Source organism: Helianthus annuus, chromosome 4 (genome assembly GCF_002127325.2).
Source record: "Helianthus annuus cultivar XRQ/B chromosome 4, HanXRQr2.0-SUNRISE, whole genome shotgun sequence".
NCBI classification, from domain to species: domain Eukaryota; kingdom Viridiplantae; phylum Streptophyta; class Magnoliopsida; order Asterales; family Asteraceae; genus Helianthus; species Helianthus annuus.
Genome location: NC_035436.2, coordinates 129,263,164 through 129,280,805, shown reverse-complemented (window position 1 = coordinate 129,280,805; position 17,642 = coordinate 129,263,164). Strand labels below are relative to the sequence as shown.

Below are 17,642 nucleotides of genomic sequence, written 5' to 3'. Positions count from 1 at the left end.
GGTTACGTGAGTTACTTGTAATAAATAGGGAAGAAGTATAACATTTTCCAATTAAACTTCATCATCAATATGTTACTTTTTGTTTCGAAAGGCGGCAATTATCATTCTCCTATGTATTAAAAATCAAATCATTTGAACAGTAGAAAACATGAAACATATATAATAATTATTACTATTATTACTATATGATAATAATACAAATGAATAAACATTCTCCTATATATTAAAAATCAAATCATTTGAACAGTAGAAAACATGAAAATATATAATAATTATTACTATTATTACTATATAATAATAATACAAATGAATAAACAGTAATTTTATAATATTATAATAACCTATTAATACAATATTCTCCTATATATTAAAAATCAAATGATTTGAACAATAGAAAACATGGAAAATATATAATAATTATTACTATTATTATTACTATATGATAATAATACAAATGAATAAACAGTAGTTTTATAATATTATAATAACCTATTAATACAATAATAATAATTATGACCAAATGGCATCGAGTACCGGTATCAAATTTATCAAATCGGGTGTATTTTCGTTACTTGTTCGACACCGATATTCACCGATTTTTACCCTCAACTACCCGTGTCGTACCAGTGCCGACCGTTACCAAACCGTACCGTACCAGGTATATTTGATACAGGTACCCACTTTTGGGCCTATATATTAAAAATAGAATTAAATCAATAGTAACATCACTAAGTGATGAGCAAATGGTATCGGGTACCGGTACCGGTATCAAATTTAGCAAAACCGGTGGTATTTTCGGTACCGGTTTGGCACCGGTATTCACCGGTTTTCACCCTCAAATACCGGTGTTGTACCAGTATCGACCGGTACCGAACCGTACCGTACCAGGTATATTCAGTACCGGTACCCACTTTTGGGGATTTCGGTAAAGGTATTTTCGGTATCGGTTGGTACCGAGCTCATCAAATCCTGTAGCAACGTAACAATGCAAGTAATTGCACCGTTTAGATTACTTTTCATACACACAGTAAGTAAATTGTATTTCATTTGAATGAGGTTTTATATACACAACAACTTATTTCGCTTCCTTTTTTGTCTTTTTCTGTAGTGAATGAATTATAGCAAATTAACTTGGATATTTAGATTATTGATGACCCACAAATCGTATCAAATCCTGCAATCAAACCGGTATCGCATCGGTACCAAATTTACTATACCAAGTCATTTTCGGCACCAATTTGGTACCCACCTTTTGGCGTTTTCAGAATCGTTATTTTCGGTTCAACACTGGTTTAGCACCATACCTGTATTTATTGATTTTTACCTTCAAATACCATACCGTATTGTACAAAGCATTTTCGGTGCAGGTACCTAATTTCGATAATTTTCCGGATCGGTACTTTCGGTGCCGTTACCGGTACCGAGCTCATCCATATTTTAACGTGTTAGCACCGAAATAACTGAACTGAAAACAACCGAATTTCCAACGTGTAGGACGTGTGGTGTCCTATTATTATATATTAGGTTATTTAAAATCTTATTTTAGAACGGAGTGACTATTCTTACCATGTCATTTTTATTTAGTTTTTGATATTCGGTAGCTGCTTGCCATTGCTGACACACGTTTTGCAGTCATTGGGTCCCTGTCGCAACGCGCGGACATAAAATCAACTAGTTGAAGTAAAAAACACAAAAGCGAGCTGCTCAAATGTTTGGTACAGTACAGAAAAAAAAAAAAAAGAAAAAAAAAATTGTATAGCAGACCTAAACTAATACGTGAGTTACCAAATCATACTAAACTCTCTCCATTGTTTTCATTCCATTTTAACAGTAGGAGTCCTTGAACTGATACATAGATACGATAAGGCCTTGCTATCACTGATTGGCTTAAAGACCTGATTCACCTTATTCACATCATTATGTTACTTAACCATTATTCACACTTAAATATAAGAAAAATGGTTTTTATTTTCTTTAACATCTTAGGTTATACAAAATAGTTAAATATTCTGAGTTCTGGAGTGGTAAACATTATAGTCCCTTGAGTAGAGATCTCATGATCCGTGACAAATCGCTAAAGCTCTGTTTCCCTATGATGGGTTCATTGTTTCTAATTTCTTTAACTCGTTTATAAAAAAATGTATGATGATACCGATAATTGATTCTCACGAAAAAAAAAAACATATGTGCTTGTGAGTTTTGAGCTAAACAAGGGTGAATGATATAAGTAGTTTAAAAAGTTAAGTGATATTAAATAATAATTATAAGAAACTAGTATTAAGCACCCCCGCGTTGCGGTGGGGGCGAGCACTAACGTCACACTACCGCCAGCGACCACTGACACTGAAGTTGCGGCGTGTTAATGCGAAGAAATTAAACCAAAACGTAAAACATAGAATAAAATAACTAAGTTGATCTAGGACTCGTGCGTTACGATGAACCCGCGTCTATTTTTTCCCGTTTGACAGGTTCATCGTAATGTATATATAATAATATCATTACTACTATACAAACCATAATACATACATTACAACAACCATTGCATCAATATGTTGCAAGTTATATTTATACAAGATTTTGGCTAAATTAATTAGATTATTATAAATAATAATAATAATTTACAAATAAAACAACACAACTTTGAATGGATCAAACCGATTGAATATGGTAAGATAATGAAACCATTATTTGATTAGGTTACAACCACTTAAGCACAGTTTACAACCATACATGTATACAAAACAGATTGAATTGGTAAGGTAACGAAACTATTATTTAATTAAGGTACAACTACTTAAGCATAAATTACAACCAAGCATACATACATGGTAAGGTAATGAAACTATTATTTGATTAAGGTATAACTACTTAAGCACAAATTACAACCAAAGATGCATACAAATGTTCCAAAATAATAGTATATTTATTTGATTAAGGTACAACTACTTAACTATAAATTACAACCAAACATGCATACATAGTAAAGTAATGAAATATTATTTGATTATGGTACAACTACTTAAGCACAATTTACAACCAAAGATGCATACAAATGTTCCAAAATAATAGTATATAAATTAGATGGATGTAAGCAATTCTACACACATATATTGTAACTAACTATAGCCGGTTCCGATAAGAACTATACAGATATTGATTTCGGTATCAGCTCAACTCGTCATGGTACTATTTTGAAAATAAAGCCTTTTTTCAACAAAGTTTTTAGACGAGCAGCAATAAAAGAAATTATTAAACACATTCGATATTCAGTTTTATAAAAAAAATAATGAACGCGAGTTATCAAACGAAAATCAAATTAAGTAAACTAAATGGTTTCAAAGCGTCTATATTTTAAGGTATATCCAATAATACCAATACCGGTATGGCTGTTGTTCGTTCGGTATCGGTTTCGTTTGTTTGTCATGGTACCACTATGACATTGACACTTGATCTAGTCCCTACGATACAATACAAAGACTTTATTTCAAACAAAACCTCGTTTTCAATGAAATTTATACAGGAACGTCGAGAAAAATAAACAAACACAACTACGTATTTAGTTTTTAAGCCAACTAACGCAAGTAATCGAAGAAAAACCAAATTCGTAAAAAATTATTTAGAACATAACCAAGTATAATAATAAATTTATAATTATATTATTATATATATTAAATAAAATCTATACTATATAATAAAAGAAACCATTTTAAGGACACTTGTCATCATATTAGGCCATATTGTATAGATAAATATTATTTTAGTTTAATATTTTCTAATTATTTATAGATAATCCTCCTACTAAATATTATTTAGTTTAATTTCTTATGGATAATTATTATTTAGTTTAATCTCCTTCTCATTTATAATATTATTTATTTAACTAATAGAGTAAATTACGATTTTGGCCCCTGTGGTTATATCACTTTTACTCTTTTAGCCCCAAAAGAATTTTTAACATTTGAGCCCCTAATGTCCTTTTTTCTAACCTTTTTGGCCCCTAACGTCTTTTTTCTAACCCTTTTAGCCCCTAACATATAATGGATGAGGTTAGTGTTAGGGGCCAAAAGGGTTAGAAAAAAAGACGTTGGGGCTCAAATGTTAAAAAATTCCTTTTTAGGCTAAAAGGGTAAAAGTGATATAAACATAGGGGCCAAAATCATAATTTACTCTAACTAATATTATTTATCATTTATACGTTTACAGAGTTTTAAATAATGGGTTAAATTTATTGAGACTTCGTTAACAAATTTTGCTACAACAAAATAATCTATTTATATCAATCTAAATTTTTATCCATACTATATTAAATAATAAAACATTAATGTGTGACACATGTCGTCATTGTAGGTATTTATTTTATGATTTTCTCGCCTCACTTCCAAACTTATCTTATGTTAATTAAATAAATAAATGAATAATGAGCTAATATTAAATTTTATCCTTTTAAATTTCGAATACCCTTCTTCTGTTTTTCTAATAAAATATTATCCGAAATTGTAAATTGTTAATTTAATACATTTTAAATAAAACAAATTATTTATCACGAAAACCAAACTTTGTATTAGTATATTAAATATTTTTATTTTCACTATACAAAATTACATTTACTAACTTTTTTATTATTTGGTATATAAAACTACGTTTATTTAACTCGTGTAATAAATGAGGTTTTATAAAGATGTATAATTTTATTATTTGGTAAACAATATTACATTTATTCAACCCGTGTAATACATGTGGTTTTAAAGATATATTTTTTTTATTTGGTATATAAATTTACATTAATTCAACCCGTACAATATGGTTCTTATATATATAACTTTTTATTATTTAATATATAAAATTATATTTATTCAACACGTGCAATAAAGGAAATTTTTAAAGATATAATGCTCTGTTATTTAGTATATAAATTTATATACTCAACCCGTGTAATACACGGGGTTATAACCTAGTATCTATATATATAGCTACTATTCATGAAGACTTGCAATTAATATATATATATATATATATAGGGGAAAGATAAATCGAAAACTCATGTGAGTTGAGAAAACCCAAATAAACCCTATGTAACATTTTTATTTTTTTCTAAAAAAAATAGGGAATGTAATATAAATGTACACGGACCTATTTATGGAAAAAAAATGTAAAAAACGCTTACTATTTTTTTTTAAAAAATGTTGAAAATTTGTATGTTACATTTTTTTTGGACATATATATTATGTAACCTGAAATTTTGTAACATTTTTTAAAAAAAAATTACTCGGTGTTTTTTTGTGTTTCTTTTTTTTAAAATGTTCAAATATATGTATATTACATTTCCTATTTTTTTTAGAAATGTTTCTTGAGTTTACATGGTTTTTTTACAAAGGTTTTCTGAGTTTTCTCAACTCAAGTGGGTTTTCGATTTATCCTTCCCCTATATATATATATATATATATATATATATATATATATATATATATATAATATAATAATAATAATAATAATAATAATAATAATAATAATAATAATACGATAGGTATTTTATCTCTTCTATCGGATATTTTATATATTTTGACATAAGTAATTATAATGGGATTGCATGTAATACATTAATTGGTTAAATATTTAAGTATGTTCGATTGTGTTATTAAACATCTATTTGTTAAACTTTGATTAAAGTACTAAAAGAACATACAATAACCATTAAATTATGATTAAATAAAAAATATTATAATCTAAATGATTTTAATCTGATATTATCAACATATATTGGTTGTTGTTTATTATAGAAAACAAACTGGATTTAATATCTTCTTTTTGGATTATAGAAAACTAGTTTAAGTTCCCGTATGTTACACGGATTGTATAAAGAAATATTTTTTTTTTTTATAATTGGAATTACATTCCATGATCTTGAAGGACGACGGCCATGGGCCATGCAATATCACATGTCCATATAAGAGATGTGTCCGTCGAGTTAGTGTTTGGCGAAAAGGTCGTTACGGAGCTGCGTGATATAAAGACGTACATTTCCGGCTTCGGTATGATCGTGTGGAAGATCTACCCTACCTTAAGAAGTCAAGACTCGAAATAGTTTATTTATGTTTTTATTATTTTTTTTAAATATAACAAACGACATATATTAACTTATTAAGTAAAACAAAACAATAATATACTTACATAAAATAAAATAATATAGTTACGTAGAATTATTATTTTTAAATCAAGAAAGAACTTGTTTTATTTAAAATTAATGATAACCTTAATTTACCTGAAATAGCAAAACTATCTACAAAATATACATTTACTATATTAACAAAATTCACTCGCAATTTTTAGAAAATAATTAATGTATCCAAAATTAATAGAATTTAAAATTTGAATGTTAACAAACGTTGACCACAATTATTTGAATGCTTATAAACATATAATAGGATTTAACGTTTAAAAGAAAAAAAGATTGAAAGTAAACGGATTAATAATTTAGAAAACTCGAATTTGAGTGAGAGAATAGATGATACTGGATTGAATAGCAGTGGAGAGAAAAAGTCTTGAATACCCTTATTTTCTTTACCGCTCAAATTCAATCAATGCCCCACAATACATTGTTACGTTGCAATTAGATGTTTGAGAGAAATTATATGGCCTAAGATGATTTTGATTTATTATAATTTATAAATTATAGAAATTTATTTCATTTCTTCTATCGGATATTATATACATTTTGACATAAGTAATTATAATGGGATTGAATGTAATACATTAACTAGTGGATTTCCCCCATACGTTGTGGTGGGAAGTCGGTTGGTATCATCGGTTAGATTAGATAAAGGATTTATATCGTGATCAACACTTAGCGACCGAAGGATAAACCCCAAAAAATAAAGTCATGATGTGCCCATTAGAAAATCAACACATGTTTTACATCGATAAAAAACTATAAAATTGAATATCGATTAAGGTTTCAAAAGTACAAACACCGGTACCGATGTTCGGTTAAAATTGAAATGGTACCAATGTTGATCGGATGATATCAATTTTGTTCATCATGACACTCGCTTATAGCTTATCATATAAAAGGTACTCTACACCGCGACCAAGTTGTTCGGACAATATCGATTTGGTTTTTCATGGTAAAGAACAAAACGAATTATAATTGACTCGTTTAGTTTTGAACAAAGCTTTTATTGAAATGCACGTAAAATAAGCATGTCGCAACGTATATTCAAAGTTTTATAAGGCATTATACTATATTATTAAAATAATGAAAAAGGGTAAATAACGTTAATTTATAAAACATCGTATCTTATCTTAAAAGTTATTAGAAAACAAAATATATTGAATAATAATAATAATAATAATAATAATAATAATATAATTATAACTAATAAAAATAAAATAATATAATTATAATTAATAAAAATATTAATTACCTAATTAAGTAATGAAAATGTAAATAATCTTTTTGATAGTTCTTTACGATTGGAAATCAAAATCACATTATCGATTAGGTATCTGTCACCGATTTTCTATGGAATAAAGTATTGCTTTCTTTAGTGATAGTAACAAAAAAAATCAAAATTTTTGTTACTGTTCATGAAGAGATTGAATTCATATGTACTAGTAGGTTTTCCCCGGCGCTATGCGGCGGTAACTCAGTTATTATCAGTTCGGTTGGGTTTGTTTCAATACCTACACTCGCTATAATAACTGAAAGAGAAAACTAAAGAAATAAAGTCGAGATATGCTCAAAAGGATATCGACACATCTTTTATGTCAATCAAAAACCTGGAAAACGAATACTGGTTTCTAATATTGCCGATATTGGTACCGATGTTATGTGGTCGAAAACGATTAGATACGTCACATATCAAGACTCATATAGTTTACGATAAAAAAAATACATTTTTAATATTGTTACTGGCACGCGTATAATATACAATACAAAAAATATGTTGTTTGGAATACAAAAAAAAAGTAAATACTATACATCGTCGGTTCCGGTTCTATTTGGTATGATAGCGACACGATGTCCATTTTCATGAAAAACTGTACCACAATTTTAAAAAGCATAGCTACATAGTTAGATTAGAAAAACTAACATGAGCAAGGTATTAAAAAAAATAAACTAAATGATAAATAATCTTTTATTAAAAAACTCAAAAAAAATATTTAAAAAATTTAAAACTATATTCATCGTCAATTTAAATTAATATGTATAATAACATGTATAATTGGTTAAATATTTAAGTATGTTCGAATGTGTTATTAAACATCTATTTATTAAACTTTGATTAAAGTACTAAAAGAACATACAATAACCATTAAATTATAATAACCATTAAATTATGATTAAATAAAAATATTATAATCTAAAATTTTAATCTGATAACATCAATATATATATGTAGTTAAGTTTCAAAAAAAATCTATATCTATATCTATACTATATAATAAAAGAAACCACTTTGGGGACACTTGTCATCATATTAGGTCATCCCTTATTGATAATTATTATTTTAATTTAATCTCTTATAACTTGCCATCATATTAGGCCATCCCTTATCGATAATTATTATTTTAATTTAATCTCTTATAATTAATTATAGATAACACTCCTAATAAATATTTTACTCATACTTTTTTAATTTACATTGTACATATTATTTATTGATGGTAAATATATGGATTGTTGACATTGTTATTGTATATTGACGTCTCTCTCGTCAGATCAAAAGTAGTCGGTCGTCCACATAATATTTAATTATTTACATATTACTTATTAAGTAATTAAAAAAAATTAACTCATGCGTGTTCTAACATCTAGGTTAATAATATAATAAATAAATAATTGATAATCAAGTTAAGAAATTGAATGCTAGCATATTCGTGGTTTCTTTCGAAGAATACTATGTTATAACCCCGTGTATTATACGGGTTGAATAAATAAATTTTATATACTAAATAATAAAATAATATATCTTTAAAAACATCATTTGTTGCACGGGTTGAATAAATATAATTTTATATATTAAATCTTAAAAAGTTATATCTATAAGAACCATATTGTACGGGTTGAAGAAATGTAATTTTATATACCAAATAAAAAAATTATATCTTTAAAACCACGTGTATTACACGGGTTGAATAAATGTAATATTGTTTACCAAATAATAAAATAATACATCTTTAAAAAACCTCATTTATTATACGGGTTGAATAAATGTAATTTTATATACCAAATAATAAAAAAAATTACATCTTTAAAAATATGTGTATTACACGGTTTGAATAAATGTAATTTTCTGTACTAAATAATAAAAAAAATATATATCCTTAAAAAACCCTGTGTATTGTACGAATTGAATAAATCTAATTTTATATATCAAATAATAAAAAGTTATATCTTAAAAAACTTCATGTATTACATGGGTCGAGTAAATGTAATTTTGTATAGTGAAAATGAAAATATTTAATATATTAATACAAAGTTTGGTTTTCGTGATAAAAAAAAGATTATTCCGTTGTTGCAAAATTTGTTAATGAAGTCTCAATAAATTTAACCGTTTACTTAAAACTCCGTAAATGTATAAATGATAAATAATATTAGTTAATCTTATTTTAAGTTTCGTAAAATTTATTTGATACAAACTAAACAAAACGTTCAAATATATAGTTAATATCAAATTAAATAACTAAGTTTGAATTTGACGTAAATAGATAAATATATTGTTTTATTATTTAGTATATAAAATTTATTTATTCAACCCGTGTAATACACGGGGTTATAATCTAGTATATATATATATGTAGTTGTTTATTTTAGAAAACAAATCGGATTTAATATCTTCTTTTTGAATTATAGAATACAAATAGGAATTAATATCTTGTTTTTGGAGGGTTGATGTTAAATACGTATTTAAGAAAATAATAAATACGCAAGTTATAATTAGAAGATTTGTAATTGAGTATTTAAAGCCGTCACACGTGGCTTACACAACAATGATGACAAATCTTCGTTTTTCCAAAGATGGTTGTTGGTGGCTTGTTGGAATGATCTCCTCCCCCCTACCACCAATTAGAGCCACTCCCATCACCCTAACTTCTCTTCTTAATCGCTAACTTTTTTTATATGTATTTTTATTATTTGTCTCGCTAAGTTTTTATATAAAATGTTAGAACCCCTGCCAATTAACTTTTTTGTTATTTGCATGTCACTTCTATATGAGTTTTAGACACCGTCATTCCTATTTCTACTACTAATGTGTTAACTAATTATTTTATTATATATAATAATATTTCTAAACAAATATTACGGTTTTTGTATAAATGAGTAAATAGTATTTTTCTCGTGCATGTGCTATCGAAGTCAGCAAAACACATATCAGAAGTAATAATCAGAAACAATCAAACACATGCAATGAACTTTAAATTGGACTAAGACCAAGCGTAATGGGGCGTTTCTTTTAAAATTTTTTGCCCCAAAACGCTCTATAACGCCCTCATCCCCATTACGGGGGCGTTTTGGGGCGTTTTAACTCAAAAAAAATCGATCCGGCGTTTAAATTAAAACGCCAAATGCACAATTAATCCCCCAATCAAACGGCTATATTTCCAACGGCTACTTTGACTAATTTTTTTTTTAAATCTATTATATATATATATATATAAACAACCAAAACTCATTCATTTTCAACAAAAACAATCTCAAAACCTCTCTAAAAAATCCCACAATTTATAAAAAAAACTTGATGGATTCTCCTAGTTCTTCATCCATGATAAATTTTTACTACAACGAGTATTTTGCGGATGGCGATGATTCGACCGATGAGGAGCTTGAGCAAGAGGCGGTTACGAGTGCATGTCAACTAGCGGTGCGATATGTCAACCATTCTCGTTGGCCCGAAGCCCCAAAAAATAAAAGAGGCTATGTTGAACGAGACCGACGCGCGGCACACGAGCGTTTGATGAAAGACTATTTTGACGAGGCGCCGACATTTTCAAACGAAGTTTTTAGGCGTCGTTTCCGGATGAGTAAACGGTTGTTTCTACGCATAGTCAACGACTTGGAAGCCAACTACGATTATTTTAAACAAAAACCGGATGCGAGAGGGGCACTTGGATTCACCGGTATCCAAAAGTGTACGTCGGCATTACGAATCCTTGCTTATGGTAACACTACCGACATCAACGACGAGTATCTAAAAATGGCGGAGAAAACAACACGAGATAGCTTGGAACATTTTTGTCGCGGTACAATTCTTATACTTTACTTTTATTTTTTTTAAACGACGCGTATGCTTAGAATTTTTTTTTTTTTGAATCTTATGTTTGTCTATATTTTTTTTATAAAGGTATAATTGATGTGTACGGTGCGCGTTATCTTAGAACGCCTACATGGGAGGATCTTCAAAAGATCTACGAGGTACATAATGCCGAGCATGGTTTGCCTGGTATGATCGGGAGCATAGATTGCATGCATTGGCGTTGGGATAACTGCCCGACTGCATGGCGAGGCCAACACACACGTGGTGATCAAAAAGGACCCACTATTATTCTTCAGGCGGTTGCTTCACAGGACCTTTGGGTTTGGTCAGCTTACTTTGGCGTGGTCGGGTCATGCAATGATATCAATGTTTTTGAACAATCGCCGTTGTTAGAGGAGTGGATTTCTGGCAAAGCTCCAAAAGCGTCGTTTTACGCAAATGGAAACTACTACCCCCCATGGATATTATTTGAGCGACGGAATTTATCCTAGGTATTCGATTTTTGTGAAGACGTTTAGTGATCCTATTGATGACAAAAGAGCATACTTTAAAAAGGTTCAAGAGTCTTCACGAAAAGACATTGAGAGATGCTTTGGAGTTCTTAAACAACGCTGGCAATACTTGAGAAATCCTTGTCATGCATGGAGCAAGCAAAAAATGAGAGATGCTATGTACGTTTGTATAATCATGCACAACATGATTTTGGAAGACGAAGGAAAGGCGATATGCCAGAATTATGTGCCAGAAGCCGTTCACCAGGAGCATCCGCAGGCGTCAATGGAAGAAAGAGTTAGTAACGCGCGAGAGTTGCGTTACGAACCGTACCATTCCCAGTTAATGGTTGATTTGGTACACCACGCATGGTCGGTTCGGTACGTACCACCTGAGGGAGAGGAAGAAACGGAGGACGAGGAAGACGAAGTTGGCGAGGGTGAAGAAAGCGAAGACGAAAACTAGTTTTTTTTTTCTAGGAATTTATTTTTTTTTTCTGTTTTTTTTTTTTTTTGGTTTTTTTTCAGTATTTTTTTTTATTTTTTTTTCATGTAATGTAATTTTATTTTTAAATTAATGAAGTTTTTTTATGTTTTAAATTAAAAAAAATAATTGGGAAATGATTGTAAAATGATTGAATGGGGCATTATCGGGCATTATACCACTACACCACTTTTTCTATAATGCCCCCTTGCTGACTAGGACGCCACATGGCGCAAAACGCCCCATGGTGGGGGCATTATAGTCTATAACCACTACACATGGTCTAATTGAAGGTACTTTCAAAAAGACTAAACTACCCCTTAGTTAATTAAGAAAAAAAAGGATGGTTAACTGAGAGAGTTAGAGGGGATGAGTAGTTATCTATGTCATAATAAATTATCACTGCAATGCCCCTTGGTAGCAAAGGGGAAATTGAGGTTAATAAGGGGAATCAAATCTTCTCTTCTTGTAGCTAGCCTTGAAGCAAGCTTGCCTTAGCTTCTTTGTCCTTTGTGGGAGTTCCATTTCTGGCACCTTCATAATCATCCTCTTCTGCTCTTCTAACATCTCCATTTCCTCATTTAATCCCATTTCCTTAACAAATATAACGGAAAAATTATCAGAATTTGACATTTAACCAGTTACAAGAAACACAAATCAAGACATGCGACAACATTTGCACCAAGTGACACAAAAGTGATATTACTTTTCTCTTTGCATGTAATTAACATCAATGGAATAATGCCTAATAGACGTAAAAGGGGTAGCAAAAATGACCAAGTGTTACGTAAAATCGTCTAGTTGTTTAGTATCGATTGAGTTTCCTTCTATTATAAACTTTTTGTAACATTAAAACTAAAAAAAATAGATCTTGTAACAAAAAATATATATAAAAAAAAAGTTCATAATATATGTACTGAACATTGTTATTCTTGTGATTTTCCATAAATATATCCACACATGCACATTATTATTTAACTGTAAAATAGCAATCTTTCCCTTCAAGCCATAAACACATGCATGATGAGCTAGAAGAATGATACACGGATATATATACCTTCACATTTTGAATAAGCGATTTAATACTCTTAAGTTTTCTGTGAGGCCATCTCTTTATGTTAAACTCTCGGCATCTTTTCTTCAGCATAGTTAACCCCACCCCCAGTTTCTCGGCTGCCACAGCTATCGGCAACTCAAAATGCTTCTCTATTTCTTCCAACTCTAGCGGTCTTGATCTCCACCTCCCATTTCTGCCACCTTGATCAGCAGCAGTTGTTCCACCACATGATGTACCACTATGATCATCAATGCAAGTAAGCATTGGCAAGTCACAGTTGTCCCAACAGTCCCACAAGTTTAGATATTCATCAATGGGATCGAAATATGGATACCCTAATTCAGAAAAGTGATTTTGTTTAAGTGGCGAAACTCGGTTCATATCGAGCAGGTTGAAAAACTGCTGGAGGTCGCATGTATCATCATTTCTGCAAAAAATAAAGAAATTGTCAAAAATGTTATAAATTCACATGCGACTTGCACATGTACATTTGGTCACATACTCTGAAATTGCGGTCGCAAATATTCAGTTTTCTTGTAAGGATAATTTGTACCTGTGCGTTGAGTGTGTATCATCTTGAACAAAGTAGCGAAACCAGTGATCATCATCAAAGTAGCGAAACCAGTGATCATCAAGGTAGTTAAGATGGTTTGGATGTTGATCCATTTATGAGGGAAAATGTAAAGAGGGTTATGGATGTGATTGGTTTATAGTTTATATATGTGGTGATTGTGTAAAGGGTGGGAAATGTGCCTACGGTTACGGGAGTTACGTGCATTATCTAGTATTGAAACCTGTAATAAATAGGGAAGGAGTATAACATTAAACTTCATCATCATTATGTCCATTAGTTTTACGCTTTTTTTTTTTTTTTTTTTATGGGCAAATTAGTTTTACACTTAAATGTAAGAAAAGTGATTTTGTGTTCTCTCATGCTCGGTGACAAATGCCGTCGCTAAAGCTCTGTTTCCCTATGGTGACTTGGTGAGTTTCATTGTTTCTTTCTTTAACGCGTTTAAAAAAAAAAACGTATCTTGATACTGATAAATGGTTCTCACGATTAAAGAAAAACAAATGTACTTATAAGTTTTGAGCTAAATAGGGGTGAATGTAGGGCTGTAAACGAACCGAACGAACAAGAACATGGCCTTGTTCGTGTTCGTTCGTTAAGGAAATAAATGTGTTCACGAACGGTTCATGAACACTTACCGAACGAGATTTTATGTTCGTGTTCGTTCATTAAGAAAATGAGCGTGTTCGCGAATGGTTCACGAACACAAATGAACACAAATGAATTTGGCGAACGCGACGAAGGATAAAGATAGATGGCCCAGAGAGTAGCACTCGAACTTGAATCCCTTATTGTGGAACGGAGGTCGATTGTATTCGTGTATGTAAACAATGAGAAATGAAAGGGAAATGATGCATAAATAAGGTGAAAGTGGGTTTCCTAATTTTAATTGTTAAGGAAATAAAATTAATAAAAGTTTAATAATATAAAAAGTAAAAATAAAATATAAGAAAGTACAAAGATCTTCAACCAAAACACAAACATACGAACATAAAACGAACGCAATTCAACGAATGTTCACGAACACCTTACCGAACGTTAACGAACACAATCGAACGAACGAGACCTTTGTTCATGTTCGTTCATTTAACTAATCGAACGAAATTTCTTGTTCATGTTCGTTTGTTTATTAAACGAACGAACATAAACGAACTTCCTGCCGAACGGTTCACGAACTGTTCGCTGAACGTTCGGTTCGTTTACAGCCCTAGGTGAATGATATAATAAGTAATTTGAAAGTTAAGTGATATTAAATATTAAATAATTAACAAAAAGGATATTGGATTTAAATAACCAAAACTTTCATCAATTGACCCATAACACTCCTAACTTTCGATTTGTACACCAACACTTCTAACTTTCAACTTATTGACCGATAACACTTTCTAACTAACTGAACCTTAACACAGTTAGCTGATGTCATCTGCCACGTCATTCAAAATGTCATGTCAGCTCCCACGTCAGCAAAAAGGGCCACGTCAGATGCCACATCAGCAAAAACTAACTGGGTTAGGGTTCAGTTAGTTAGGGAGTGTTATCGACCAATATGTTGAAAGTTGGAAGTGCTGGTGTACAAATCAAAAGTTGGAAGTGTTATTGGCCAATTGTTGAAAGTTTGGGTTATTTAAAATTCAATATCCCTTAATAAAAAAAGTAGATGGAAGTAAGCAAATTCTATACACATATTGTAACAAACTATAGCCAAAGAAATAATAATAATATGATAGGTATTTCATTTCTTCTATCAGATGTTTTATATATTTTGACATAAGTAATTATAATAACTAGTTTTTTTTTACGTCTCGCGTTGCGGCGAAACCGACCAAATGATAATGTAAAGCAAACGTGATTTGAAAATAAAGCATTATGTTTAGAAAACCAAACCACTAGAATGGTTCAGTTTATCGTTGTACCGTTTTATAACACCAAATAAATATTTTATTTTAAGTACAACTTCGTTTTTAATAAAATTTCTAACAGAATGTCGAGGAAAAAATCAAGCACAACTACGTATTTAGAATTTTAGAAAAAAAGGTTATAAACGTAAATTATTGAAGAAGTATCAAATTGTTTGATAAATTAATATATGTTCTAAAAAGAGAAAAAGAAAAGAATTATTAAAAAAATGGTAAATGAAATATATGGTTTTAAAAAGAGAAACAATAAAAATATGTTAATAAAAGTAAATATAATAATAAACTATTATAATATATTAAATAAAAGAAAAACAAAAAGCTATATATTATTATAAAAATAAATTATTTTTAATCTTCGTTCGTCAACAATAGTTATATATATAATGTTGCATGTGATAGATGGAGGGGCTGGGTGATAGCTACAGTTACAACGACGCGGGCTTCCGTTTTGGTTAATGGGTCACCGACTCAAGAATTTCAATGTTACAAAGGCCTTCGACAAGGAGACCCTTTGTCCCCCTTTCTATTCATTATTGCTATGGAGGCGTTATCTAAAGTGATTAAACGCGCATGCTCAATCGGCTTGTATCACGGGATCAAGTGCACCCGGCACGGTCCTCTTTTATCTCACCTTTTCTTTGCAGATGATGCTATTTTTGTTGGGGAATGGTCACACACGAATGTGATGAATCTAAATAGAATTATGCGATGTTTCTCTCTTGCTTTAGGGTTGAAGGTGAATCTGGCTAAAAGTAGCTTGTATGGTATTGGGCTAGGGGAGGAAGAAAGATTGGATATGGCCATGATTCTAAGGTGTAGGGTGGGATCTCTTCCGTTTAAACACCTAGGCCTTCAAGTGGGTGCGAACATGAATTTGGTGAAGCATTGGAAACCGGTTATCGACACATTCAAAAGTCGTCTATCGATTTGGAAAGCAAATACTCTTTCTTATGGTGGGAGGGTCACTTTAATTAAGTCCGTATTAAACTCCTTGCCTACATACTACTTTTCGCTATATAGGGCACCGAACCAAGTAATCAAGGAGTTGGAAAGGATGTGAAGGGAATTCTTATGGGGTATGGAGACGGGTCATCAAAAGGTTAGCTGGGTTGCGTGGGATATTGTGTCGGAGCCAAAGGATTTGGGCGGAATTGGTATTGGGTCATTAAAAAAGGCAAATATCGCCATGTTAGCGAAATGGTGGTGGCGCTTTAAGATAGAAAAAGACAATACTCGGCGAAAGGTTATTTGGAGCATACACAAAAATGCGAGATCTTTGGCATTCATTCCGGCAAAACCAACGATTCCGGGCCCATGGAAACAAGTCGTGAGAGTAGAAAAAGACCTTGCAGATTTTGGTGTGAATTTATCAAGCTTCTTTATGGCTACAGTGGGCAATGGGGAAGAAGTATCATTTTAGAAAGAATTTTGGCATTTTGAAGGGATCCTAAGCACTAAATATCCAGCCTTATTTTCTCTTGAACGGGTGAAAAACGTGAAACTTGCGAACCGGATCAGAGAGACTGGTGGTACAATGTCCTTTCAGTTCTGCTGGACGCGAGTACCATCAACTGCTGATGAAATCTCAGAGCTCAACAGGTTAACTGTTTCGCTCAGCTCTTTATCGCTTTCGAACTCAGCGGACAGTTGGTCTTGGACGTTGGAGGAGTCGGGCGTTTTTTCAGTACGAAGTTTGCGAAATAGTTTAAAGACTAGTAGCAACCAAGGCCCTAATGATCACCATATATGGAATAGTTGGTCGCCATTAAAGGTTAACTTTCTCACATGGAGGGTATTTCTGGATAGGCTTCCGACAAAGGATATGCTCGTGGGAAGAAATATTTCGGTTCAGTCGCTTTCTTGTGTTT

The 17,642-nt window shown here is 31.0% G+C and overlaps 2 protein-coding genes across 2 annotated transcripts; one reads left to right on the top strand and one right to left on the bottom strand.

Moving 5' to 3' along the window:
* Positions 1-12,668: 12,668 nt before the first annotated feature.
* On the bottom strand, positions 12,669-13,953 carry LOC110933607. Its single transcript, XM_022176821.1, has 3 exons — positions 13,841-13,953; positions 13,288-13,714; positions 12,669-12,824 (listed from the first exon to the last, which is right to left on the bottom strand). The coding sequence occupies exons 1-3, from the start codon at positions 13,951-13,953 to the stop codon at positions 12,669-12,671; spliced, it is 696 nt and encodes a 231-aa protein (XP_022032513.1).
* A 2,359-nt stretch (positions 13,954-16,312) lies between these two features.
* On the top strand, positions 16,313-16,834 carry LOC110933606. Its single transcript, XM_022176820.1, has one exon. The coding sequence runs from the start codon at positions 16,313-16,315 to the stop codon at positions 16,832-16,834; it is 522 nt and encodes a 173-aa protein (XP_022032512.1).
* The last annotated feature ends 808 nt before the right edge of the window (positions 16,835-17,642 follow it).